Source organism: Clupea harengus, chromosome 7, assembly GCF_900700415.2.
Source record: "Clupea harengus chromosome 7, Ch_v2.0.2, whole genome shotgun sequence".
Classification (NCBI taxonomy): Eukaryota; Metazoa; Chordata; class Actinopteri; order Clupeiformes; family Clupeidae; genus Clupea; species Clupea harengus.
The window spans coordinates 20,726,265-20,754,008 of record NC_045158.1 but is presented as its reverse complement, the minus strand read 5'-3'; the positions used below and the strand labels follow the sequence as shown (position 1 = coordinate 20,754,008).

Below are 27,744 nucleotides of genomic sequence, written 5' to 3'. Positions count from 1 at the left end.
TAGGAAGAATCCACTGGCTCCAACGTTAATCTGCAGCATCATCTTTGACCCTAGCCTCTTCCATCTGTGTGTCAACGGCAGCCGTCTGCCTTTCAGCGGTCTGGGAACAGCAGTGTTTCTGAGGGGGAGCTGCTCACCTCCGGGTCTCTCCCCTGAAAGAAAGGCCGTGAGCCCAGACTCGACGCCCCATGCCCAAAGGGGATGTTGTGTGGGGGTGGGGAGGTGTGTGTTTGTGTGTTTCCTTTTCACTCCATGCCTCATCCGGCTCCCCTGGTCCCTTCATACTGTTAGCATTATGCTAAGCTAGGAACCAGAGGAGATCCGTGAGTCTTAGGCACCCCATGGCTCCAGTATTATCTCCTGTTTGTTTTGGGTTCCCCAGGGCGATCATTAGGTACAGGCACAGTGGGGGGGTGGGGGGGGCTTGATCTAGCCTCGGTGGTACTGTGTACTGTGTTTGTTGTGCAAAACAATTCACACAAACATGTATATGCATATAACACACACATACACAAACTGAATTAAAAAAGTCTTCTGTATTATTCAGATTACAAAGGATATTCATGCTCTAATGCACTCAAAGCATGGGACCAAATTGGAATATTATTGGCACATTATGAAGAGACAAAATCTTCTCCAAGGCCTTACATTGATCATCTCTGACCTTTAGAGGACCTTTAACCAGACAGGGGTCTATTGACAGCCAATTTGGACATCATTCATTTATCATTCTCTTTTGCTGTATCATGAAGAACTGGACAGAGTCCTGTAATACTGTCTGGAATGTCTGACTGACAGCACACAGCTCATATTTCTGTGTGTTTTTAGGTGAAACAGGTACAACCTTGGCACTGTTCTTAAGGAGTCAGGGTTTTTAAAAAAGCACCGACTACAGCTATGGAACCAGAACTATAGTTAGTGCTTTTTATTACATTCTGTACCACTAGTTTGAATATTATCGGCCCGGAAAGGTTCTTCCATGCCAAAAGTATCTCTACTGTTGCCACAGACAAATGTTCCATAGACGTCTTTCCGTATGGTTTATTCCCATTCCGTAGCATTAGGGAACACAGTGTTTGTGAGTGGAGCGGGTCAAAAGAACGGTTGCCACCCCCGCTGTGCTGAACCCTAGTGCGGTGTGGAGTCGACACAGGGACAAAAGGGGCACTGCTCGGTGCGGGCACCCCCAGTCGCTAGCGCTCTACCCAGAGCTCACATCACAGGGCCCAATGGCACCCCTGTTGGCGCACCTCCATGACACATCTCAGTCAGGGTAGGCCGTGTGTTTAGTCAGTAACTTTGTGAGAACATAGATTGATTAAAGGTAAAGGATTTAGCGCCTTGACCTGACATTGACCTGCACTGACCAAGAATCAAACCTGGGTCTACTGTTTGGAAGGCAGCAACGCTGACCACTGTGCAAAACACAAACGGGCGCAGACTATTTAGGGACTATCGACACAGATCCGTAGCAATAGTGTCATTCTTATCGCCACGGAATCCGTACCAATAGTCACTTCTTTTCAGAAATCCCTGCTTTGACGAGACCCTCCAAAAAGCCAATTACTTCCTCATCCTCTGACAAAAACAAGCAGGGATCTCCGCATTCCTCAGACAGCAGGTGACTGCACTAATCCCATCCTGCAGCACCACCACTATTCACAAAACCGTTTTTAAGTACGACAGAGACGAGACAGAAATCCATTTGAGAAAGTCGTCAGTACCACACTGAGGTCGGCTGTGCCCACAAACCGTGTGCCAGTGCCGTCTGACATCTTTAACCCGTAACCTGCAATCAGTGCCAGGAAAAGACAGAATCACTGAGAGTGTATGTTGTGGGGGTCTGAGAACCGGCTAATCTGTGTTAATCTGTGAGATTACCTACTGGGAGAGGGAGAGAGAGAGGGGAGAACTAGTCTGGGAGGGGCAGGGTGTGGGGGAGCTGGGAAGGTCTGGGACTCAGACAGTCTGAGAAGGATCACATTAGTATTTCTGGAGGAATGTGCTTAAACCTTTCCAAAACACGGGGAAAGCTCTGTGTGTCATAATATGCCCTGTCTGCCTCCCACTTGGCACACTGAAAGCGTTTAAAATGATTCCTTGCAAGATCTCTGCAAACATTTTGGGGTAAAAAACAATTGGCAATAGTAATAATGGTAAATATTACGGCCAAAGTTAAATGAACTTCTCTCCTCTTGTCAGATGACTGTGTGTACCACCACCCTCTAACATCAAAATCCATCAGCTCTAAGCAAGACGTAATGTCCAGGCAGGTCGAACTATTATGTGATGTATATTTACATGTATTCATTTAGCAGACGCCAAAGTGATTTATCCAACGTGACTTACAGCAGAGATATACATCTTCATTAGCAGCCTGCATGTGGCCCCTGGGCATCAAACCCATGGTGTTTTTGGCCCCTGGGCATCAAACCCATGGTGTTTTTGGCACCTTGGTCAACCAGTTTAGCCCCAGGAACACAATTCCACGGTGGAGAGAGGCCCAAACAGTATAGACCATGAACAATGAGTGAGAAAAGTCCAGAAATGGACAAAAATATGTTTAGTAGAGAAATCTGAACAGCTGGGGAGAGGATGGCATGAGCAAACCACCGCAAGAATTCTCCTCCAGATCAAAGAACGTTACATCTTCCCAGCCTTATAAAGGCATACTGGCAGGAAGTGAGGGAAACCGACATCGCTACAGTTAGCCATCCTGCGAGACAAATTCCTTACAATGGTCAGACCTAAAATATAGCTGCTATTTTCAGAGATGCGAAAACTGCTTTCTCTCTCCGTGAGTGTTATTTTGTGTGTGTGTGTGTGTGTGTGTGTGTGTGTGTGTGTGTGTGTGTGTGTGTGTGTGTGTGTGTGCGCGTGTGTGTGTACGTGTGCGTGTGCGCATGTGTTTGTGTGTCTGTCGCTCTACCACTCATAGAATCAAAATCAACCACAGCTTGATTGCCCCAAAAATGGAAATTAAAAGTTAATTACACAGAGCCAATGCCAGTGCTTTTTCTAGTGTTCCAAAAGCAGGAAGTGATCTGAACCTCTCTGACAGCTAAATGAGGAAGCCCGACAATAATATGGGAGAGCAAAGACTTTTGGGGAAACTGTAGAGAAAAATCGCCTGCAGGGTAAATTAGAGAGACAGGCACCGCCTGGCAGTGGAGCCCGTGTTCTGATTTCATTCACAAAAATGTCTTCTCCCACAGAAGAGAATCACAGTTTTAATTGCACCAGTTAAGGCCATTCAAGCCTTTCCTTTGAGTTGCCCGTACTGCAAAAATGCATTCATGCATATTTTACTCAATGTGGGGGCCAAGTTGGTCTCATTTAGCCGCAACTGGGTCTCCAACCTCATTTCAAGCCAAATGGATGCAACTTAGTCAGTATACTCAATAATGACAGCCACTCTTTGCAATCAGAGTCACATGGTAATGTAACATAGAGTAATGTAATACAGTGCCACAGAAATTCTGCTATGTTGATTTTGATGGTCATATTTGTGCGCCAGCAACAACAACTACATTTCCCACAATGCAATTTCCAGCATGGCCTTTCACCTGTCACAGAGTTCGTTGATGGCACCGAAGGAGTCACAGCCGCAGGGCAGACAGCCGCTGGTGCCGTTGGTGAAGTGGGCGTCCTCGCACACCTCACACTGCAGTCCAGCGTAGCCTGGCAGGCACAGACACTGGCCTGTGGAGGGGTCACAGTCCTCGGGGTCCTGCACACCCTCCCCACTGCAGTTACACACCAGTTCTGGAGAAGAAGGCAGAGACAGTCAAGTCAAAACACATTCACACTTACACAAATATACTCATGCATGCACTCACACGCACATGCACACACCCACGCAGATGCACACACACACACACACACACACACACAAGCATGCACACACGCACACACACACACACACACACACACACACACACACACACACACACACTTGCCATGCATCCATTACTTTCAGTACTGCAGTTCCCTAATTACCTCAGAGAGCTAGAGACTGAGAATAGAGAGAGATGAGGTGAAAGAAAGAGGCCAGCAAAGACAAAGCCATGGATAGATGGACAGAGACAGCAGAGTTAAAAATGCAACACATTCATTACTCTCCACTTCCCCATAAGGACACAGAGCTGTAACAAAATGCTGACAATGAGCTGGGCAAGAGGAAACTGAGCGCTTTGGTAAAGGGTGGGAGTGCCATTAAAGAATAGCGGAACACAGTGATGCCATACTTCCTACTGCAGTTGTTTTGGCAATGCCGAGGGAGTGGAGGTAACAAAGAGAGAGAGAGAGAGAGAGGGATGCATAGAAAAAGAGAGACACAAAAAATGACTCAGTCTCTCCTCTCTACTGCAGTTCTGCTGGCCCACGTACACCCACTACAATCTGTGGAGGCTGCACAGACCCAGCGCTTTCAAAATAACAGACAGGCAGCTAAGCTTGATGTATGCTGTGCCTCCTAATACTCAACTACAGGAAGTCAATCACCAACAACACTGCCAGGAATGTATGTAGCGTAGGCAGGACTGTATATGTACATGTATCATATGCATGTTACACATATGTAAGACACATAAGTAATGTGTTACTATGCATGTGTGCATGTGAACGTGCATATTTGTTGCGTTAGATATAAATGGCCGAAACAGGTGCAATCATTGAGTGACACACTACCTGAGCAAGGGTGCATTATGGACAATAAACTAACACAGGAAGTGCACTGGGCATAATGGAGTACAGTCCCTCTGATAGTAGATGAAGCCCACCCTTGTGTCATCTTTACTCTGGCGTGATGTCACTGTTTGAAAGAAAACCTCATCAGGCTTTTGATGGACACACTACTGAGCTTGGGAATCCAATTAAGATGCAGAGGGGCTGTAAGAAAATAGAACGTCCCTTATCTAGAAGACTACATCCCCCATAATCCTCTATTATAACTGCATTACCCATAATCCATCAATACTAAGCTGTTTAATCCTCATACACATCCCCCCCCCCCGACACAGATTGACAGATAAAAACATGAATCTATGTAAATAGATTTAAGAGGGAAGGACTCTTTGTAAACAGTCTAGTGGTATTGTTTAGGCAGTTAAAGGAGACAATGAGCAATGCAACCATACCAGCAGGTCCTCATGCCGAGAAAAACATAAAAAAAAACGTATCAACCGCATCTGACCAACCTGTCTGACTAGATCAAAGATACAGGTTTAAACCTACACGCAGGGAGGTTAGTTATCATAATAAAAATGATGAAAACCAAATGTGAGTCATCTGTTGATTTAATGCTACAAGGAATGTGAGAGTTTCTAGCATGTGTTGTGCGAAAGACATAGCAACTGGATGAAATATGTGTTCATATGAAATGAGAGCTGGGAGGAGGGGAAGACAGGTTGGAGAGAGAGAGAGAGAGAGAGAAAGAGGGAAAGAGAGAGAGAGAGAGAGAGGGAGAGAGAGCGAGAGAGTGGAAAAAAAGAGAGAGCAACAGAGTGAGGCTGGGAAAGAATACATTTCCAGAATTCTTCCATCCTCACTGCAAGAGCACTGGGAGATAGATATCTATCAATCTTCACTCCTTTCGTTCATTTGAACACGTTTCATTTGACCTCCTTTCTGCTCTTAGGCAAAAGCACACAAGGGATACTGGCCGGAAACACACACCAGTTGTTGGTTTGCGTTATACGGCTCTTAATAGAAATTCCTCAAGTGACTGACACACCGACTTGGATTGGGTTCTCTGTGAATGTGTTGATTTTCTGAACTGAGATTAGTCCAAGTGTGGCTGCGTATTTGAAACATCATTGAGTGATGTATAATAGAACAGATAATAATAACCACTGAGAATATTGGACAAGCCGATAATGCTGTGCACTCTTAGACCTGATGTAGCAGTGACACTGGTGGAGCCTAAACCTTTACGAATAAGTCTAACAGCCGCCCGAGAATATGAGAGACATGGTAAAACAGCTACTGTGACTACCAGACATGTGGTCCCCATAATCTCCCAAATGGTAATCTTGTCATGGAAAGGTCCACACCCTGGCATTGCTCTGACACCTGGGGTTAGGAAATCGACCAGGCATATCCACCAACTGTAAGTATGGGAATGGGGGTAGGCCATTGAGAACCATCTCAGGCAACGGGTCAGAGAAACCTGATTATCACACAGAACAACAAAAGGCTGGCAGACCTATTTGCATTAGAAGCCTAGTTCATTTACATTAAGAGCCCAGGAGGTATCAGTATAGCATATATGGCTAAAGTTGGAGATGCTTGTGGTTCAGATTTACACAGCTGAATCCAGAGTATGTTCCACGTACTTTATTACTGCTTTACTGCTGGAATAAAGACTGATTGCTGCATCAACCATGAGAAATATCCTTTTATTCTTACAAAGTGCATGTGCCATATGGTTCCCTTGATGAATGCAGGTTCATTCCTCAAGCTCCACTTTGATGAGGATACAGTAGAAAAGGCCAACAGAGGGACTGTCTCAGCCAACAATAAACATCATTAGAAAATATTTCCTTATCCAGTTGCCTACAAGAGGTGTCAGGGAATTCTAGTTAAATCATCTCCCCCAACTCCAAAAGGTTTGATGAAACCAGAATAGTTGTCAAGGATGTGACAAAATCCAAAATGTAGTGGGCCATAGATAAAGGAATGTAGAGAAGCGCTCAGAACATTATGCTCTGGCCTGTTACGCCACCCTGGTCGTGTGGTTTTCTTAACGAGATGGTCCAAATTTCAAACAGCATTAATGAATAGAATTAAATACACACATCTGATGCGAATAGGCAGTGTGAATGGGTGCTGCGTCAGCGGCAAATTCTGCCATCAATCAATAGCATGACATACATTTATCAACGAATCGACCGGTCAGCCCTGCCAATAATACTGATATTCACATTACATTAAAGAGGGTGTTGAAAAGCGTCACAATGACCAAAGACGACTATAAACAAAGACAAGTAGAAACCGAAAATCAAATTAAACATTTAGACATATAGGTGTGGTTGAATGAGAGGTGTGGTTTCGTTTTGTTTACAGTACAAATGTCGTTTTGTTGATGGTGGGGACCTGAGACAACTGCACTCACCTTGAGAATTCTCCGATGCAGGTATAAGTGGAGATCTCTCACTGTTTCCCTGCGACTTCTGCAGTGTTTTTGATTGTGGTGCAAGAAAGGGCACCGAGTCAGCTGATCTCCGGCCAGATATTTGTCGGTCAAAGACGGCAGGTAGCTCACCTACCGTCTGGGTAACTGAGACTGATGGTGTGGTGAGGTCTGTGGTTGGGGGCTCAACGGTAGTAACTGTTGTCCTGGCGACATGTGACGACGATGAACCAGTAGATAATATGGTAGGGGCTGGGGTGAGCCCGGAAAATCGAAAACGACCTGAATTCGCATCCGATAGGTAGGTCCGATCGCTGCTGTTCAGTCGCCCCAAAACGGTGTCGGAGACTTCACGATTATTTCGTACGATAGAGAACGCATTGTTGGAAATTATGCGTGGTGCCGCCTCAGATAACCCGATACATACAAATAAGATGATTGGAAACGTCGGGGATGTAAACATAATTAAGGGAAACCACCACATGTTAGTATCAGCTCTCCATGAAGTAACCTCCGTCTTTCGATATTCCAATATCCGCTACCTTATTTTAAACCAGATGTTATTCGGGCATAGTCCTTCAGGGATGTAGCCTACTCCACCATGTCTGCGCCGACAGCCTCTTTTCTGAATGGACAAGAAGCCACTGCAAGGTGTTTGGTCCAATTCCACCTCTCGTAAGAAGAGCCCTCACTTGAATGACGTGTATCTCAACCAATTGAAATTATGGGAGGGCTCAACGCACTTGCCTGATGTGTGTATTTTCTCTTCGCATTTAGTGCGCACTGTCAGGTAATTGGTTGATGTGAAGGTTTCTGCATGACACAAAGCATCAATCTTCAGTGCGCATTATTTGTGGTGTGACTACGCAATATAACATAATTATAACAAGCTATGCAGAAAAAATAGGAGAAATACTAGTTTATGGCAGCAAAAATAACAAAGATACGTACCATGATATCAGAATGTTTCCTGAATTATAATCATAGAAGCACAAATCAGGTCCACAGAGGAAATAAGAAAAACCAGACAAGCCCATTGCACCAAATCGGTTTGGTGAATCAAAAAACGCTCTCGTGTGGCAAGGCGCGGGATTGCATCATTACAAGACAAAGCTGACGTGCTGAACGTTTGCCATATTTTTCCTTGAAATAAATGATTGCCTCACTGGGTTACCAATGTGTTTACGGGTATAACGTATCTACCGATATGGGAACTTGGAAAGGATCACAGAAATGATTCAGACTATTTCGTGTAATACTATAAAGTGGAAATAACCTGCTGCTTAAAAGGAAGCATGTGGCAGAGTAGATTATATATTCTAAAATGACAACATGCATGGTGAGAGTCTGTAAATACATAGGGCACACACCAATTATCTGTTTACTGACAGGACATGCACCTATTGGCCTGTCTGCTGAAGAGGTAGACCTACAAGTGTAGTTTCTTCTTTTAGTTGTCAAATAGTAAAGTGACTTTAAAACTGCGGCGATGGTGTCAGCGAAATGTTTTTCCCAATATTGTATTATATGTAGGTGGTCAGATATTTCATGCTATCTTTTAGGCCCTCCGGTACAGAACAAATAAATGCAAATGCAATAAACTGGAACAGAGAAACAAGACATATAATAACACATAGCATACACAGTATAATTTTGCAAAACATCACCGTTATTATTAAAGTTGTTGAACGTCTGAAAGCTATATACAGACAATTAAACTGTTCTAAAATAATGTGCTTTATACAAATGAAATACCCCTATTCTGTTTAAATATGCTTCATATGGGTTGAAACATACAGTAGGTTTAAAGGTATTTTAGGTGGATTGTGGAAGACCGAAACACTGTTACAAACATTAAGTTTTACGATCCCGTGGCATTGCAGTTAGGGACAGTGTAACTACCTTGTATACTACTTTGGCTTAAACTGATAGATACAAAGTTGCACTTCTTTTCTGACTTCACCGTGTACAGGCTTCCGGATTCTCGGGTGTTTCTGCAACGTCAGTCATCAGTCATGTGTGGAAAGGGAGATTACGTGGTGCTGAAGTTAGGTCGCTAGCTGGCTAGCTAACTCGCTGTAAACATTTGAAAGCGGATACATCCAGCAGCAGTTTCGAGTCACATACCCAAGGAATTTGTTGACACCGATCATATTTGATAATACAATGGATAGCGGCATTCTGACAGTGTGTCGTGGCTCATATGGTGAGTGATTCCTAAATATTCGTAAAGGTTAGCTAAGCTATCATTCCTAGCTTGAATTGTTAACGTAAATTCCAGTTCCTTATGATACTGTGAATGCTAATACGATCTAAATTGAATTGGTAGCTAGGACCGTGAACTGTTATTTTTACTTACAGAGCGAAAACATGAATACATTCCTTGTCGATCATTTTCACAAGAGGATTGTCGCTCTAATTTCAGACACGGTCAGCTGATATCCAGTTTGTCAATTGTTATGTAGCTAGCTAGCTAGCTTCCGCTATATTTGGTCGGTGTAGCTTTTTCTGCTAGCCAGGTATCTAGATGTCTTCTTGCCAGGTCTTCAGTTTAGCCAGACACTTCTGTTTCACCTCGAGTTAGAACGGATGCTGCTAGCTGAAGAAGTAAACAAAGACACACAGTACAAGCCCTGTCTGTAGTTAGTAGTTCATCACGGTAGGTAATGTTATCAGCGAGCATTAGGCTGTTGTAGGCAAGCTAGATAAGGTTTAAAAAGCTTAAGAAGACGCATTGTTGATAGACTTGATGATGCTTGATGGCTAGTCATCTGATGCTAAAATTATATGTGTTGATGGTTAAGAGAGATGACAGTGCTAGCTAAATATAAGATGGTAAATATGATAACCTTTGCGTTCCTCCTGTTATTTGAATGGTACCTGGATTATTTAAAGGTTATCTATATCTATTTATACTCAAAGGTATCCCATTGGACAACTGTCATGGTGGTCAAATCTAATTGCACATTCTGTCTTAAAAGGCATTCGATCATGGGATTTATTTGCTCGTTAAGGTCATCGTTAAATCAGTGTTTTAAAGCAGACTTTCTTTGCAGTTCATCGTTAACAGTTAGTTGATTTGAGCGAATATTGTTGGTAATACACTCACAATCAACTACCCCCAATCCAGGCAGCATAAGCTTACATTCATGTCGATCAAATCAGGCTTTCCACAGACACTGACCGATAGTGATAATGTGTTTTATTTGCAGCGCAATAAGACACGTTGCAAAGATGAACCGACCATTAGCTGTGAGCAAAGTCTGCTCTGAAGGACTTGGGAGCCCGAAGGCACGTTAATGTGAGAGGATTACACACGGACACATCATACATCAACCCGCCAAGTAGAGTTGCCCCGAAGAGATGTTCGCTAAACTCAAGAAGAAGATAGCCGAGGAGGCAGCCACAGCCCCGCGATCAGGCGGGAGGATGCCCCGCTCTATGAGCAAGGAGTCCATCACCTCTGTGGGGGCAGACTCGGGAGACGACTTTGTGAGTGTGCTTTTTTTTGCTGTTTCTCTTTTCGGATAGGTCTTTCCCGAGTACGACCCGACTCTGTTGCTTTTTCAGTCTCTCTTACTTTTCCTCAGCAACTCCTTCACTTCGTCTCCCATCTTGTCGTTGGTCTTTGTAATGAAAAAGTTACGCCTCTATCTCATATCCTCACAAGCTTGTTTCACGTCCATTTTTTTTATGTGGACGTGGTTTTTATCTGTATCAAGACAACACTTTAATTACCCACTATATAACATGAATCACTGGTATATATGGCAGTTGCCTCAGTGCCAATCATGTATTCAGTCATGCAAGTAAAATCAAAGTGTAGGCTGTACACTTTATTTCTATAAATGCAGAATTAGCTCTACTGGTGGTTGTTGAAAAAAGGTGGGTGATCATTTTCATAGGAGCCCTTTAGTCTGCGTCATTGTAGAATGTAAGGAGCGGTCAAAGCTACCAGGAAACCAGTGTAACCAGAACCTTGTGACACTCTCTGTTTGACACATTCACACAGACACACACACACAAACACACACACACACACACACATTGACAGACAGACAGATGTGTACCAAAGACACACCACGCCCACATGTTAGTCACATGCTACTCATTGTCACTATATGTTAGGTGCTATTGTTAACACAGACATATCATGCGCACATATATTGATATTTCCACTAAACATGCACTACTGAAAAGTGAAATACAATCCCATTAGTATGCCAACCACATGAAACAGGTATGTACCACCACGTGCATACAGTACAGTACACAGTATCATTCAGTGATGCATTCACTTACTCAAACATTAGAAACAGACACCCAAGGCCCCACACACATTCTCACAAATTATAGGCCTATTTTTGGTGCCACAAAACAAAAGTGAGAGTTTTTCTGCATGTTCTGACTCTAACCAAGCTCAGAAAATGTTTGTCTCACCACGCACAAACACAGGCACACACACACACACACACACACACACACACAAACACAGGCACAGGCACACACACACACACACAGACACACACACACACACACAAGCTGCTTTGATCTACAGGTTTCAGATTTCGCTCTGAGCTGTCTTGAATTATTTAAGATGTTGATCAGATGGAGACAGCCCAACAGTGTTGCACTGGTTTGTACTCAAGCACAGATTAAGACGCCTCAACCCAAACCTCAAGAGGCCTATAGAGCCTCCCAGTAAGGTTGGACACGGTACTTTAGAGAGAATCTCATTTTATTTATTGTAATTTTTAGTGTTATTGTATTATTTGTAATGAGATTTCCGTGACAAAGTCAATTGGACTGCAAGGTATTGATCAGAGTTAAACACACATTGTCTTTGTAAAGTTGATTATTTCGGTATACTTTGGTATACTAAGTCAACTAAATAAACTTATTTTAACTGTGTTTGGATTGATTGATTTAGCACAGCAAAAATCAATCTGTCTGTTTTTCTCTTTCTGTTTCTCTCTTTGCCTCTCTGCCTTTCTCTCTCTCTGTTTGTGTGTGTGTGTGTGTGTGTGTGTGTGTGTGTGTGTGTGTGTGTGTGTGTCTGTCTGTCTGTCTCTGTTTTCACACACATTTCCTCAGGCCTCTGATGGCAGCAGTTCCAGGGATGACCTTCCATCACAGATCCTGCGCAAGAATGATCACATTCGCAAGCTTGAGGCCAAACTTGCAGGTAACACACATTTACACGTACACAGGGACACGTAGGGAAAGAAAATGCATAAACACACACACACTTGCACAAACATAAAGTGGAGCCTATGCTTGAACAGTCCAACAGCATTTGAAATACTAGAAACATCATTTTTAAAGAGAAGTGTCTAGTTGCTCTTGTTGTGTTCAAGGTTCCCCACAGTATCACAAATAGCCTGGTCATACTTTCCAGCAAAATATGTTTCTCCTCTGTAATTCTGCATGGTGTGGTGTGGCTCTCTTCTGGGAGGATCTACTCCCTGGAGTGTTGAAGTTCTAGCTCTACTAGATAAACCTGACTCAGTCATCCTGTTCAGTAGCACTGTCTGGTGTAAGGGGTAAACCATATTAAGCTTGTCCTATGCACCCCCTGAGTCCCCCAGAATTCAGAATGTGAGTTTAACATCATTGTTAAAAGTGCCTGTGAATTCTACAGACAAGCATTCATGATTTGTTTTATTTTGTATTAAATTCTGTCAGATGCTAACTAAATATTACTGAATACTATGTTTTAGATTTGACCATACTAGAAATGTAATGCAATATATCATTACAAGTTAGACAATTTAACTGAACCTTATGTATAATTTTATGATCACATATCAATGACAACCTTAACAAGGGGATTTGAGGGGTTTCCCACATAAAGTCATTAGGTTTACATATAAATGTATTTTATGGTTTAGGTGTTGTTGGGTCCATCATAGATGACAAAAACCTAAACCTATCAGACCTCAATAGTGGAAAAGTTATAGGGTGCTAACAGATCCTGCAGCCTCTTAGCTAGTTTTCTCATTTTGCAAAGCCATTGGTTTCCCTTCATTATTTATCTGCTCAATCATGTTTATCCTTTTGTTTTCTCCCTCCTGTGTTTGTCCTCCCCGTCCCCCCGTCCTACTTTGCACCCTCATTCTCCTGCTACCCTCCTCTGTGTGTGTGCGTCTGCATGTGTGCGAGCGTTTGTGTGTCTGTGCGTTACTTGGCTGTTCTTATGCTATGTGGGTGGGTGCGTGTGTGCGTGTGTGCGTGTGTGTGCGTGTGTGTGTGTGTGTGTACGTGTGTGTGTCCGTGTGTGTCCCCTTCCCTCCCATCCATAGACTATGCAGAGCAGCTTCGGCTGTTGCAGAAGACCAAGGAGAAGCTTGAGATTGCATTAGAAACACACCAGGATTGTACGTACCTCAACTTCCTCCCATCTTCCTCCTCTGTCTCCTCTTCCTCACCTGTTTGTCCGCTATCCATATTTTTTACCCTGCCTACCCCTTCCCCGCTCTCATTTAACTGCACTGCCCCCATCCCCACCACACATAGAGGCAACTAAAACCCTCCGTCATTCAGGGACAGGGACTGAGAGCGAGAGCTCCACTACAGCCAAATTAATTTACTGAGCTGGGAGATGGAGGCCCTCTAGGACCTTTTTCCATTCCTCAGGCCAGTTCACATTCATCCGGCAAGATGAGGCAAAATGAGATGAGACAAAACAACGGACTTGTAGGACGTTGTAGAAGGCAGCTGAACGAAAGCTTACCTTACTGGTATTCATGAATACGGCTTTGTGCTTGTTAATACGTTTAAACAAAGTTAGAAAGCAGTCAGCATTCTTCATCTGGAGGCTGAGAATGGAAACACATTTAACCCTTTGAAGGCCTGTCCAACAACATCCACTCTTTTAACATCAGACTGCTGTTTTAAGCCTTCTTCAACCAACTGGCCTCATCTCAATGGATGTATGTTTACTGGCCAATGGGATTTTCTTTTCTGTCAATGGGATTTTCTACCTCCAGATATTTCAGTGGGATCACTCTCCCATTGATGTGTCTGGATGGATATAAACCCAAACCCAATACCATGGCTTGTTTCTGGGCCTTAATCAGATGATCTTGCCACAGACTTTAAGTGGCCTCTAATTGCATTGTTTTGGCAAACGTTGTGGTAGTTCTAAAAAAAATACACATAATGTACTGTGTGTGTTTTTGTTAGAAATCCCTGAATTGATCATGTCTTTCCTAGCTTAGAAGTATTGAAAATGTGAAGGTGCATTTTGCGTTTTTGGTCTAGAAGTATCACAGAAGTGGATTGAAATAGATGCTGCTATCTATGACTAACCTGCTTATGTAGATCCCTTCAATGTGTCTTTGGGTTTGGAGTATTCATTCAGGAACAGGTCATTTCAGGAAGCCAGCAGTGACCTCACTTGTTTGGTCCAAGAGTGCTTTCACTTTAATACAAACTAGATTTTTTCACTGAATTAAAATTTCTTGATGGGATTCCAACCCCCATGACTGCTAGGTGTCAAAAGTCAAAACCTATTAGAGTCCAAATGCCGTGTCTCCCTTTGTCTGCACAGCCTCCATGAGGAAACTGCAGGACCAGAATGAGTCCTATCAAACCAACAGAGCCAAAATGGCCGAGGGCATGGCTCTGGCCCTGGAGAAGAAAGACCAGGTGAGTAAGGTGTGCGTTGTGAGGTCAGAGAATGCCATTCTAGGAGATGTAGGCCATTCACTCAGCCTTTTGTCTTGTAGGAGTGGATGGAAAAGATGGCAGTGTTAGACCAGGTAAGTGTCTGCCATGGGGTTGCTAATGGATAATTGAAAGAGCAGCAATCAATCAATCAATCAATCAATCAATCGAATCAATCAATCGTCATGTAATAATCCTCACATGAAAGCACATACCATTTAAACGTTCTCATTGTTGGGACAGATATGGCCACAGGACACAATGACAGATTGATTTGAAATTCCTTGAACCTTACCCTCTGCTCTGTATGTGTTTTGTTCTCTCTCTCTCTCTTTGTTTCTCTGTCTCTCTCCATCTCAATCTCCCTCTCTCTCTCTTTCTCTCCCTCTCTCTCTGTCTCCATCTCTCTCTATCTCTCTCTCTCTCTGTCTCCATCTCTCTCTATCTCTCTCTTTCTCTCCCTCTCTCTCTGTCTCCATCTCCCTCTCTCTATATATATATCCGTCTCTCTCTCCCTCCCTCCCTCTCTCAGGAGAAGGCCACTCTCTCTGCGCGTCTGGCCGAGATGACGGAGCAGAGCCTGAGCCTGTTTCAGAAGAGGGACGATCTGGACGAGCTGGAGGGCTTCCAGCAGCAGGAACTGGCCAAAGTCAAACACATGGTACTGCAGCAGTGGCCTGCCCGGCCCAGACAGCCCCAGACAGGCCCACAGGCTCACATGTCACTCCCCACAGATCTCCAGATCTCCAGATCTCCGGTCCCATACACAGGCCACAGTCATGGACGGATTAAGAAACCACGGGCCCCTGGGCCTGGATATTTTGAAGGCCCCCCCCCCCGCGAAAAAAAAAATTGTGCGCCCGCAAAACACGCACGCACGCACACGCACACACAAACACAACCAATGTGTTGGATTTTACGGTCGAATTAGATACTTTGGCTATTGTATTGGGAAAGTAAACAGGTCAAAGTTTACTCTGTAACATCCACCTTCGGTGAGGTGTGCACTGCCCTGCTATTGTTTCTGACATTACATGTGACAGGGCAACAGCCGAGTGATTCTTTTCCAACTTGAAACGGATTAAGACCTACCTGAGGGGCAGCATGGGGCAGGAGAGGCTGAATGGGCTGGCTATCCTGTCCATTGAAAAATCAAATCATGCATCACCACTTTTATGTTTGAAAGACGTCGTCCGGCAGGTGTAGCCTACTGTGCCTGCTTGTAAGTCTTGACTTTCAGATTCTGCGCCTAAACTAACTATATCGTATCGTCTCATCACATGATCAAATAGAGACTTGACATTGGACAACAAGATACATATTACCCAGCAATCATCATTGCATATCTGTATATGACAAAAATAACAAAGAAAATAAGAAATTATTAATTTAATTGAATCGTTTTTTAATAGTTTCTATAGTGTATGTAAGATAAGCATACAGTATAATTTTGTTATAGATTGCTACTGACGATTCCCCCTAAAAATGATGAAAACCATGACAGAGACAGGTTTGCCATTTTGAGGGTATATATAGCATAAGGTATCCTGAGCAGTCCCAAAAAGTTATGCTTGATCACTGTCGCATTAATCTAGCTTTTTCTAACACAGCACAGGTACACTCAATTAAAGCCATTAGCAAATTAATAAAATACACCTTTTTCAACCACAAATAAGAGATACATAACAGCGACTTCACGCAGAGGCTCTGGCCTAGGGGCCCCCTGAGCTCATGGGCCCCTGGGCCTGGGCCCGGTAGGCCCGTTCGTTAATCCATCCCTGGCCACAGTGCAGAGAGCCTCAATGCCTCGTTCTGTGGACTTGGAACCCACAGCACTAAAATGTGCAGCATAGATGCAAAACATGAAATTTGAAATATAAGTATTCCCCATAGACCTCTTTTGTCCAAAGCGACGTACAAGAGAGAGAACAGTCAAGCTACGAGCAATAGAGACCTAGTGTAACAATAAATACTATTTTACGTAAGAAAAAGAAAAAAAGTGCAGGAATGTAACTGTGGTAAGTGCAAGTTAAGTACTAGTAGAAGTGTGAGTTAGGAAGGGAGGTGCTCTCTAAAGAGTTGGGTCTTCAAGAGCTTCTTAAAGGTAGAGAGGGACGCCCCTGCTCTGGTAGTGCTAGGCAGCTCGTTCCACCAATGCGGAACTACAAATGAGAATAGTCTACATTGCCGTACTTGTACAGACGGCAGTACTAAACCACGCTCATTAGACGAGCGCAGCATCCTGGGGGTAACATTTGCCCTTACAAGAGCTGTAGACTGCACCGTATGCATAGGACATGGTTATACACTGTTAGGGTTCACATGCACAGGTATGAATATGCACCATAGGGGCCCCACAGAATTGTATCTAGTGTGTCCATGCTAGAGCAGGGTCTGATCGAACAGTAGTGGGCACCCCCGGAGTAACCACATTGATTGCAGACTGCAGCAGCTGCGTTAAGTGTGTTTCGGATCATGGCTGGCCTGCCCTCGTTTGTCCAGGAAGGAAGCTGTCCTCAGAGGGAGAGACAGGTGCCAGTGTGTTTGGGGGCCAGGTGGTGTGTCTGGAGGGACAGGCAGGTGCCAGTGTGTTTGGGGGCCAGGTGGTGGGTCTGGCCAACACAGCGGCACTGTAGGCATCACTGCATAGTGCCAGTGTTCCCTGTAGTTCATTCAGTCTGTTTGCCCGCTTGAGATGAGTGTAGTGAAAGGGGAGACATTTAAAAATGTTTGGTGTTTTTTGCTATGTGTTTGTCATGCAGTGTTAGCACTACCTAAGATCAGCTTTGAATGGCATAAGTATGGGATAGTTTTCTCCTCCCCATACAGTAGTCTAGTCTTAAACACAGACACACTCTGAGACACACTCTGAGACACACTCTGAGACACACTCTGTCTGCCTGCCTGCGTCCTTCACTGTCAGAGACGCTGTGAGCTCCGTCTCACGAGGCTGGCTGATCCGAGATCACATCGCTCTCATCTATTATTCATCTGTCTCTCAAGCTCTTTTCTCTTATTCTATCTTCCTTTCTGTCTCTAGCTCTCTCTCACACACACACACTCTCTCTCTCACACGTACACACACACACACACACACACACACACACACACACACACACACACACACACACACAGTCCCTCATATCATCTGATCTCTAGGATGTTTTCTCTCATTCCTGTGTACATTTCTCCCATTCCCTCTATGATCTGATCTCTAGAACATAAATATGCCCTCTCATTCCCTCTATTATCTGATCTCTAGAACATAAATATGCCCTTTTATTCCCTCTATGATCTGATCTCTAGAACATAAATATGCCCTCTCATTCCTCTCTCTTTTTTGTGACCTCCCTGTTGGGGGAGGATCTAAATATCTTGAGTTTCCATAGAAACAGAGTGAAAGAGTTTGAATTTCGACCTTTCTGTCTCCTACCCGCTTCTCTCCTGCAGTTGCTGAAGCGAGAGGAGCAGTTGGGCCAGCAGGAGCGGAACCTCGAGCAGAAGGAGGGGGAGCTCCAGACGGCCACGCAGGCTTTGGCCGAAGCCCAGGGCAGGCTGCACGAGCTGGAGCAGGAGCATACAGAAAGCGGGAGGCTCAACACTGAGCTGAAGGCCGAGAGGTAGGAACAGGAACCCACAAGCATACGGCCACAGACAGCTGTGTGTTGTGGGGAATGGGCATCTAGTGAGTCTGCATCCTTCGACAAATCCAAACGAATGGGTGGCATTGAACTACACTACCTGCAGGCTATTCCTGTTCGCTTACTTAAAGCTGGAGTCTTAGAATAGTTTTTGTTGTTAATAGTTTGTGTGTGTGTGTGTGTGTGTGTGTGTGTGTGTGTGTAGGGAGGAACTGCTTCTGGTCCGAGAGGAGATGGAGCTTAAGGTCTCACAGCTGGAGACCAAAGAGCAGCAACTGCAGCAGCTCATCCAGCAGGTCTCTGAGGACTTCCAACAGGTGACACACACACACACACACACACACCTGCTCATGATACACACTCACATACAAACACACAGAGGGTCCTGTTCAAGTAGCTTGACGAGGAGTGATGTATCTAAAAAAAATTCAGTGTCTAGTTGAAAATGACCCTGATTTTGATCATGGTAGAACACTACTTCTCCTAAATATGTTACAGAAGTATAGGCTTGTTCATACATCAAAACCGATTGGCTACTGGAGAAATGCGTTGTACTTAAGTGTGTGTGTGTGTGTGTGTGTGTGTGTGTGTGTGTGTGTGTGTGTGTGTGTGTGTGTATATAGTCTCAGCAGACAACCCTGTCCCTGGAGAAGTCTCTGGCTGATCTGCAGAAGGAACACGAGGAGCTGAAACTGCAGCAAGAGCAGCACAGGCAGAAGGTGCGTCCAGCATCCCCAGTCCTCATGACCTCACGACCTCACTGACCTCATTGACCTGCTGATCACCACCACAGCTCCTACTTACTTCCTCTTAGCTGTTTGCTGAACTTCCCAGATCTCTTGTATGCACGCATGCACACACACACGCACACGCACACTCACTCACTCACTGACACAGTCACTCACTCACACACTCACACACACACACTCTCTTTCTCTCTTTATTTTTGTCTCTCCTTCTCTCTCTCTTGTTTCCTGTTTGTGTCGTTTTCTCTCTCCGTCTCTCACTGTCTCCCTCTCTCTGCAGACCCTGGTTGAGGAGGAGGAGAGGGAGCGTGTGCTGGGGAATCTGCAGGAGAAGGCCAGCTCTCTGCAGAGACGCCTAGAGAGTGACCTGTCTCAGGACGAGCACCTGCAGGAGCTGCTCAAGGAGGTGAGGGAGCACTGCACGCACACACACACACACGCACGCACACACACACACACTCACTCACATGCACGCTCTCACATGCACTCACTCACTCACACACACACACTCGCACGCACAAACTCACTCACTCACGCACACACGCACTCACTCACTCACACAAATTCACTCACGCACTCACTCACTCACACAAATTCACTCACGCACACACTCACTAACATACTCACACACACTAACGCACACACATACCACACAGAGAGTGCTGACCTTTGCTCATGTGCGTGTCAGAAATCGTTACTGGAGCAGAGGGTGGAGGAGGCGCGGGGGGAGCTGCTACAGGAGAGGACCTCACGCTCCAGCACAGTCAGCTCACAGGAGGCCCAGGTACCACACACACCCTTACCACCTAATACACACACTCACACACACACACACACACACACACACACACACACACACACACACACACACACACACACACACCCTTACCAACTAATACACACACTTACACACTCACAAACTAATACACAGTCACCAACTAACACACACACTCACCAACTAACACACACACTCACAAACTAATACACACACTCACAAACTAACACGCTTGCACCCATCTCTACCTTTAAATACACCTCTTCATCATCTGAGATGCATGTATGGTTTTTACTGATGTGTGGGGCAGCAAGCATAGTGTTGCCAAGGAGAGGGAGCTGATAATGGTTGTTAATGGCAGTGGTGATGTCTTTGTGGTCTCCTCAGATCTCCAGGTTAAACAGTAACGTTACTGAGCTGCAAACACTTCTCAGACACAAAGACGACTCAAATAAGGCCTACAGGGAGAGAACAGACGAACAGGTGTGTGTGTGTGTGTGTGTGTGTGTGTGTGTGTGTGTGTGTGTTTGTGTGTGTACATCTGTTACACACAGTATTGACAGCATCAAAGGTGTATATTTGTGAACTCCAGTGCATGTTTGATTGTGTGTGAGATGCTGTGAATGAAGGTGTTTGAGAATGTGTAGCCATCTGAAACCCCAGTCTCCATGTGTGTGTTACGCTGGGAATGATGCTAGGAATGACATTACTTGTGTGTATATATGCATGTGAGATGTAATGAATGGAGTTGTGTGTGCGTGTGTGTGTGAGAGCCTCATGCCTCACACAGCCCTCTCTACCTCTCTCCCTCCCTCAGATTGGCGCTCTGGAGCAGCAGGTCGAAAATTTCAGTCAGAAGCTGAGGAGTGCAGAGCTGCTACTGGCCGAGAGTGAAGCACACACACAGACTCTGGTAGAACACTAAACAGCCATGGTCCACAGCCCTGTGCTCTAACTTCCTATCACACCACAGACACACAGACATAGCAGTGTGCCCACGAGACGTGGGTCAACATTTCCTCACTTTCCCTATTGCTACTGAGAACCCACATGACGGTGAAGTGCAAATACACAGAGACACTGAAACAGATTCATGTATTCATGAGCCAAGTACACACACTGGTAGTGTTTGCACATTTGTCAGTTCAGTAATAGTCCAGAAAAAGGACAGAAAATTCAAAAGGAAAGAGTCTCCTGCCAGACTTTTACCTCTTCAGATTCCGATGCACTTTCCTTGAGCCATGTTGAACACAGCTAGAGCTGAACAGGGTGTTTTTTAAATGGAAAGAAATTCCCCTTCCACCATTTTCCACAGACTGAAGTTACTTAGTCATTCGCTGTCTCAGTTTCTCGCTCATTTCAGTCATTCCCTCTCACTTCCGCTCTCTCACTCAGTCTCTGAAAGAAAATAAAGGAGTGTACAAATTGAAAATGTTACAATAAGGAAATAGAAAATGTGTTGTCTACAGCCATTAACCTTTAGCATGTGTCATTTGATGACCCTTTAAGGCAGTACATAGAACCTCTTCATAACAGCTTGCTTTGGAGATGTGGTAGCATTAGCTTTGACCTCTGACGTGCACCCTGCTCTAATTGAACAGATGCATTGCTGTTGTTAGTTATAGCATTAGCTTGTCACCTGTGCCCTGAAGAAATGCGTTAGGGTCACCTTTAGCATTAGTGTCTGACGTAGGCCCAGGCGTGAAGAGATATTTTGGGTTTGCATTAGGGTGTTGGTTATTGTATGAATTGATGTTTTAATGTTTTTTTAATAACTCAATTAGCATTGCATTACAAAGACCTGACCTGTGCTTGGATGAGAATGAACCAACACAGTATTGTTATAATTAATAGCATTAGTATTATCAGTATCACTTGTTTAAGTGAAGTGCTCCGTTACCATTAGCGTTAGCGTCTGATCTCACCTTGAATGAGACTGAACAGATACAATATTGTCATCATCAGTGTTAGTATCTGACCCATGCCCATGTTAGCGTCTGACCCATGCCCTGGTGCCCCTGCAGCAGGCGGACTGGAGTGAGGAGCGTGAGCGGCTGCAGCAGCAGGTGGCCACTCAGAGGCAGCGGGGACTGGAGCGCTGCGCTCGACTGGAGGAGCAGCTCGCCGCACTGCGGACGCAGACAGACACCGAGCACGCGACAGCACAGGAGGCCAAGGTGCGTGACGGAATGACTGTGTGTGCGTGGATTTGTGGCTTATTCTACTTCCTTTCTGTGTCTGTGTGTCTGTGTGTCTGTGTGTCTGTGTGTCTGTGTGTGTGCGTGTGTGCGTGCGTGTGTGTGTGTTACCCAATATATATTGCATAATGTTTCTTTTGGGTACCAAACATCTTGTTTATTTTTACTATTTTGCTGACTCAGGCTGTATACTGGAATGAGGAGCTGTTTATTTTATTTCTCTGTCTCTGTTTTTGCTCCTCTTCCTCACTTTCGTCTTCCTCTTTTCTTCCTGTGTTTCTCTCTCTCTCTTCCTAATTTCTTTTTGTCTCTATCTCTCTGTCTCTCTATCTCTCTTTTTTTAACATTCTTCTTCCTCAGGTATTTCATTTCAGCAGCTGTATGTAACTGTAGCTCATCCTCTGTAATCATGAAATATATATGATGCAGTCAAGTCTCTCTCTCTCTCTAGTTCACCTCTGTATCCTCCTCCCTCTCAGCCTCTCTGCTCTCTTAACATCGTCATTCTTTCACTCTCCTGCAGTGTAATTCCTTGTTTTCTATCTCCCCTCACCCTCTCTCATCCCTCGTTTCTGTGGCCCTGTAGAGAGAGCTGGAGGAACAGAAGGCAGAGCTGCAGAGGCGGCATGAGGAGGTCGAGAGCTCACTACACACACGCACTCAGGAGCTGGAACAGGCCAGGGTAAAACACACATATCGCACAACTTACCTGGAACATACACATACACTAACTTACACACACACACACCTTGATTCATAACATCTCACACACACAGAAACTGGAACTGGAAAGTCAGGGTAACACATGTTGACACACAGACACAGGGTAATACACATCACAATATCCAGAATAACCCAGACATATACATGTTTTGAGATTAGCACAAAATATGAGTGTGTGTGTCACCGTGTGTGTCTCTTTGTCTGTGTGTGTGTGTGTGTGTGTGTGTGTGTGTGTGTGTGTGTGTGCAGGCGGATATGAGTAGCCGTCAGACAGTAAATGTGGAGATTGCCAAAGCGCTGGAGGACACCAGGAAACAAAAGGAGGAGCTACAACTCCAGGTCAGAACCTCACACTCTGGGGGAGCCGTAGTGCAGCGCTAACCATATACAGGTCCAGTACCCACGGCATCCCACACTATATACCGGTCCGGTACCCCAAGGGACCCACACTATATATGGCTCCAGTATCCACGGTATCCCACACTATATACGGGTCCAGTACCCACGGCATCCCACACCATAAAGGGGTCCAGTACCCACGGGGTCCCACACTATATATGGGTCCAGTACCCACGGCATCCCACTCTACTTCAGAGACTCCTCAGAATTCGTACGCTTGTTGATATTTTTGCACTAGAGGTGAACAATGTGTCTTCTCTCATAGGTGGGTGAGTTGACGGCCTCCCAGCAGACTCTACAGCAGGAGGTCTCTCAGCTCTCTGGGCAGCTGGCAGCGAAGGAGGCAGAAATCCAGGACCTTAAGGAAGGTAAACACTCACAGCCACTGAACCTTCACTTACGACAGAGGGCTATTTTCCCAGCGAACTGGGCTAAAACGCACTACACCATTATGCAAATGTAGGTTTCATTATTCCGTTAGGAGCCAAGCGTGGCGGAATGATGTCAACCGTGTGTATCTCTGGATGCATATTTGTAATTGTGTGTGTGTGTGTGTGTGTGGTTGTATCAGCTCTGAATGCTGCCCATGCTGAGACGGAGCAGATGAGAGCTCAGGCGGCAGAGAGGGACCAGGAACACGAGGCCCAACTGGCCGCTTTCAGACAGGAAGTGATCTCACAGACGGAGCAGCTCGACTCCTGCCAGTCAAGGGTAAGAAGCTAAGACTGCACATCCCCTAGAGAATGTCCTAGAGCCGAACACGCACTACCTGTTTGGTCTTTGAGAGTGTCTTCATTTCTATGGCCTGAGGGAAAGCAGCAGGTTCCCATTCTCACAGTGAAAGCATGACATTATTGCAAGTGACAACAAAGCCATATTCAAAGTCAAGTTCATAACAAAATCTCTTTTGAAAAAAATAAATCTCCCTAGTAAATTATTTCAGAGCAGTTTATGATCTCGGCATGTTGTTTGATTTCTGTTGCTCCTTTCATATGTGGAAACCGGTACATTGCCAGATTAAAACAACCTGGTATTCTCTATGTGTCTGACTTTTTGTAGCAGTGCTTTTGTTAACAAGTTGGATTCTCTTTCTTCAGATTTTTCAGATGACTTCTGTTGTCGTATATTTTGTCATTAATAAAAATGGTTCCTCTATGTGTGTCTTCTCTGCATGTTTTTAGATAGTATTGTCCTGATGTGGGTAGTAATGTGGTCTCTGTGTTGTTGTTGTGCAGGTATCTGACCTGCAGGGGGAGCTGGAGAGCATGAGTGTGCAGCTGCAGGGCCCAGAGGTCGGCGAGGGAGAGCAAAATGGTACAGTTACTGTGGATGACCTCGACCAGCTGCAGAAGATCAACAAGGACCTGGAACAGCAGCTTGGTGACAAGAACAAGGTGTGTGTGTACACGTGTGTGTGTGTACAGATGGACTTATCTGAGTCAAGCCTTAAAGCCCATAAGTAATATTAGTATTTGCTTTGTGCTACCCTGGCCAATGTTGTTGTTTGTGTCTGTGTTTGATCTCCAGACCATAAAACAGCTCCAGCAGAGGTTGGCTGAACTGAAGAGGACCTTACAGAAAGAGCTTGTAAGTGCCTTTCTATCCAAGTTAACCAGCATTGAAAATATTACCTATATTGTGGCATCACATCATTAGCATGGAGACACTTGACTTTTCTCTGTGTTTCTCTCTCTGAAGAAACTGAAGCCAGACACTGAGACCGATGGCAAAGAGAAGGTCCTGGAAGGCCGGGACAGGCTGGAGAGGCAGATGGACAGACCCAGCACAGAGGCCTCTGGCTCAGCCATGGCTCCCACTCTAGCCCCAGGCCCCAGCTATGCCTCTGGGTCATCGGGCACCACTGTTATCAACAGCTCTGACCTAACGGACTCGCGGGAGATCAACTTCGAGTACCTCAAACACGTGGTGCTCAAGTTCATGTCCTGCAGAGAGGCAGAGGTGAGACTGATGATTTCTGTCTGTTACCATAGAAACTCAAGTTGGATCTCTGCTGAAAGACATTTTTTGTTTGTGTTTCTTTATTGTTATTTTCTTCTTACTCAGTCAATGAGACATGCATGCTGAAAGCATTCTGAACTGCACTTACATCAATACTACTGTATAAGTAATATATGCCCCCCCGGCCTCTCTTTCCTCTGCCTCTCTTCTCCTCTGCCTCTCTTCCCTTCTCCTCTGCCTCTCTTTCTTCTGCCTCTCTTCTCTTCTCCTCTGCCTCTCTTCTCTTCTCCTCTGCCTCTTTTCTTCTCTGCATCTCTTTTTCTCTGCCTCCATCTGCAGGCGTTCCACCTTATAAGGGCTGTGTCAGTCCTGCTGCATTTCAGTCCAGAGGAAGAGGCCATGCTGAAACAGACACTTGAATACAAGGTAGCGTTGGTGTGTGTCTGTGTGTGTGTGTGTGTGTGTCAGTGTGATAGTGTTAGGGTTATTTTGTGTGTATTCCAATGCGTTCATGGAATCATCAACCAAAGCATGTAATTGCCAAGGAAAGCGTTTCCTGAAAGCATTGTTGAACAACTATCATTAACATGATAACATTCATTCAACATTCATCTTTGAACACTCCTCTCTCTCTGTCTATCTCTTGCTCTCTCTCTCTTCCATGATTATCATGGTGGTTGCTCCACGGCGCTTTAGAGAAACGCAGTCCAAAATGAGAGAGCCACACAAAAATGTCAGTCACATGTAATATTTCAGTGAACGGTTCCATCCAGCTAGAATTAAAAAGGAGTTTGGGACCATGCCAAGGAACTATGACCATTCACTCTCTTTGCAGTAGACCTAGAAAAAAAAAAAAATTCAGTGACTGGCTGTTTATTCACATACACTGCCTGACAGTCATGAGTCAATCTGTTGGCATGGGGGAAATACATCTCGCTAATTTGGGACCTCATTTGATAAGGAAATAATGTTGCGTCATGAAATCTATCCTGGATGTAAAAAAAAAACAATGTGAATTATTTGACATTTCTAATAAAATTGAAAAACATCAAATAATATTTAAATAAATGTTTTATTTTTAAATATTTGTATTAAATAAAATATTGCTGTTTCTCTCCTCTTAGATGTCATGGTTTGGCTCCAAGCCCTCTCCCAAAGGCACCATCCGCCCTTCCATCTCCGCATCCTCCAACTCCGCATCCATCATGTCCGCATCCCCCAACCACTGGAGCTGAGATGAAGAGAGAGCAGTCAGGAGGACGATGGAGGGATGGAGGGATACAGGGATACAGGGACAGAGACAAGGATGGATGAACGGAGAGTTTCCCCTTGCAGCTTTATAAGTCTGGCATCTGCCCTGTGGGGTCTTCTGAGTGTTTGTTGAACACCTCTGAAAGACTGGCCAACCTGTTGTCCTAACTTCTTTTTTTTCCTTTGTTTTTTTTTTGGTTTGTTTCTTAATTACATCTAAGAAGAGAGGAGAAAGCGGAGACCCGCCAGATCTACCAGAACACTAAACCTTTTCTGTTATTTATTTTGATTTAATTTGCGGTGATTTCGTTGGGAGTAAATGCAATCAGGTGTAAGCCGGCTCACCTGCCTGATGCAGAGGCCCTTCTTAGTTTTGCCTTCATTTCAAGATTTTTTTTATTCTCTCTTCCTAATATTTCCCGTCTGCTATACGCTCTCCGCTTCGGTCCTGCATTTGCTGCTTCTGGGGTGCGGAATTGCCTTGAAGACTGCCTTTCTCAGGACCCTGGGGTTCAAAGGCACACACACACACACACACCACATGGGAACTAAAAAAACTCAACATGGGCAGAGAACCTTCTTTTTTCCTCAACCAGGAGCGAGTGTCTAGCCTACCCTTGGAAACTAACATCCTATTTTGGCCGGCCTTTGTGTATCTGTACATAACAATACATTCCATATGACTATTTATATATGAATGAGTGTATATAAACGTCAGAGAGAATGATTTATAAATCACTAGATGTATATGGTTTTTTTTTGTTCCCCCTATTGCCTATGTCTGGTCTGTAAATGCAGTATTTTACATCATGTGTCTGTATAGAGGGGTGTGTGTGTGTGTGTGTGTGTGTGTGTGTGTGTGTGTGTGTGTGTGTGTGTGTGTGTGTGTGTGTGTGTGTGTGTGTGTGTGAGTGTGTGTGTGTGTGTGAGAGAGAGAGAGAGAGAGAGAGAGTGTGTGTGTGCGTCTGTGTGTGTGCGTATGTCTACACTAAATACAGGCTTTTTGGCGAGAGAATAGAATCTAAACGTCATTTTAATTGGCTGTGGTTTGTGCGAGTATGCATGCCTTACTTCGAGTGTCCGGGGATCTGTAAAAGACCAGCACAGCGATCAGCTCAAAGCCTTACGTGGCCAGGTGAAACCAATCAGACATCTTCATCCATCAGATATGAGAGGCTTTATTACCAAGTCAACTAGCATATGCCGCTAATCCCCGTGAACTCAATGTGCTAACAGACTGCTATGGTACATG

The 27,744-nt window shown here is 44.8% G+C and overlaps 2 protein-coding genes across 5 annotated transcripts in view; one reads left to right on the top strand and one right to left on the bottom strand.

The window, feature by feature from the left end:
- Nucleotides 1-8,251, bottom strand: part of si:ch211-158d24.2 (multiple epidermal growth factor-like domains protein 9) — a 25,573-nt gene extending 17,322 nt beyond the window's left edge. Inside the window, exons 1-3 of one of the 2 annotated variants that reach the window (XM_031570811.2) lie at nt 8,084-8,251; nt 7,115-7,945; nt 3,567-3,765 (exon numbers count right to left, since the gene is read on the bottom strand). In XM_031570811.2, the coding sequence (XP_031426671.1) occupies nt 3,567-3,765; nt 7,115-7,616 (701 nt within the window). In that variant the 5' untranslated portion in view covers nt 7,617-7,945; nt 8,084-8,251. Of the gene's footprint in view, nt 1-3,566; nt 3,766-7,114 lie in introns of both variants that reach the window. The other variant, XM_031570810.2, reaches the window with a different exon arrangement.
- Nucleotides 8,252-9,087: 836 nt separating this feature from the next.
- golga1 (golgin A1) lies at nt 9,088-27,346 on the top strand. 3 transcript variants are annotated; one of them, XM_012821241.3, is made up of 24 exons: nt 9,088-9,338; nt 10,345-10,624; nt 12,227-12,317; nt 13,435-13,509; nt 14,685-14,782; nt 14,863-14,895; nt 15,333-15,461; nt 18,251-18,420; nt 18,647-18,758; nt 19,065-19,160; nt 19,468-19,593; nt 19,876-19,971; nt 20,350-20,445; nt 20,780-20,875; nt 21,987-22,139; nt 22,747-22,842; nt 23,133-23,222; nt 23,548-23,650; nt 23,854-23,993; nt 24,518-24,676; nt 24,810-24,869; nt 24,981-25,241; nt 25,581-25,667; nt 26,366-27,346. In XM_012821241.3, exons 2-24 carry the CDS (start codon nt 10,496-10,498, stop codon nt 26,474-26,476), a joined length of 2,607 nt encoding a protein of 868 aa, XP_012676695.2. In that variant the 5' UTR covers nt 9,088-9,338; nt 10,345-10,495; the 3' UTR covers nt 26,477-27,346. The 3 variants fall into 3 exon arrangements, with proteins under 3 accessions (XP_012676695.2, XP_031426669.1, XP_031426668.1); XM_031570809.2 differs by lacking the exon at nt 13,435-13,509; XM_031570808.2 differs by lacking the exon at nt 14,863-14,895.
- The last annotated feature ends 398 nt before the right edge of the window (nt 27,347-27,744 follow it).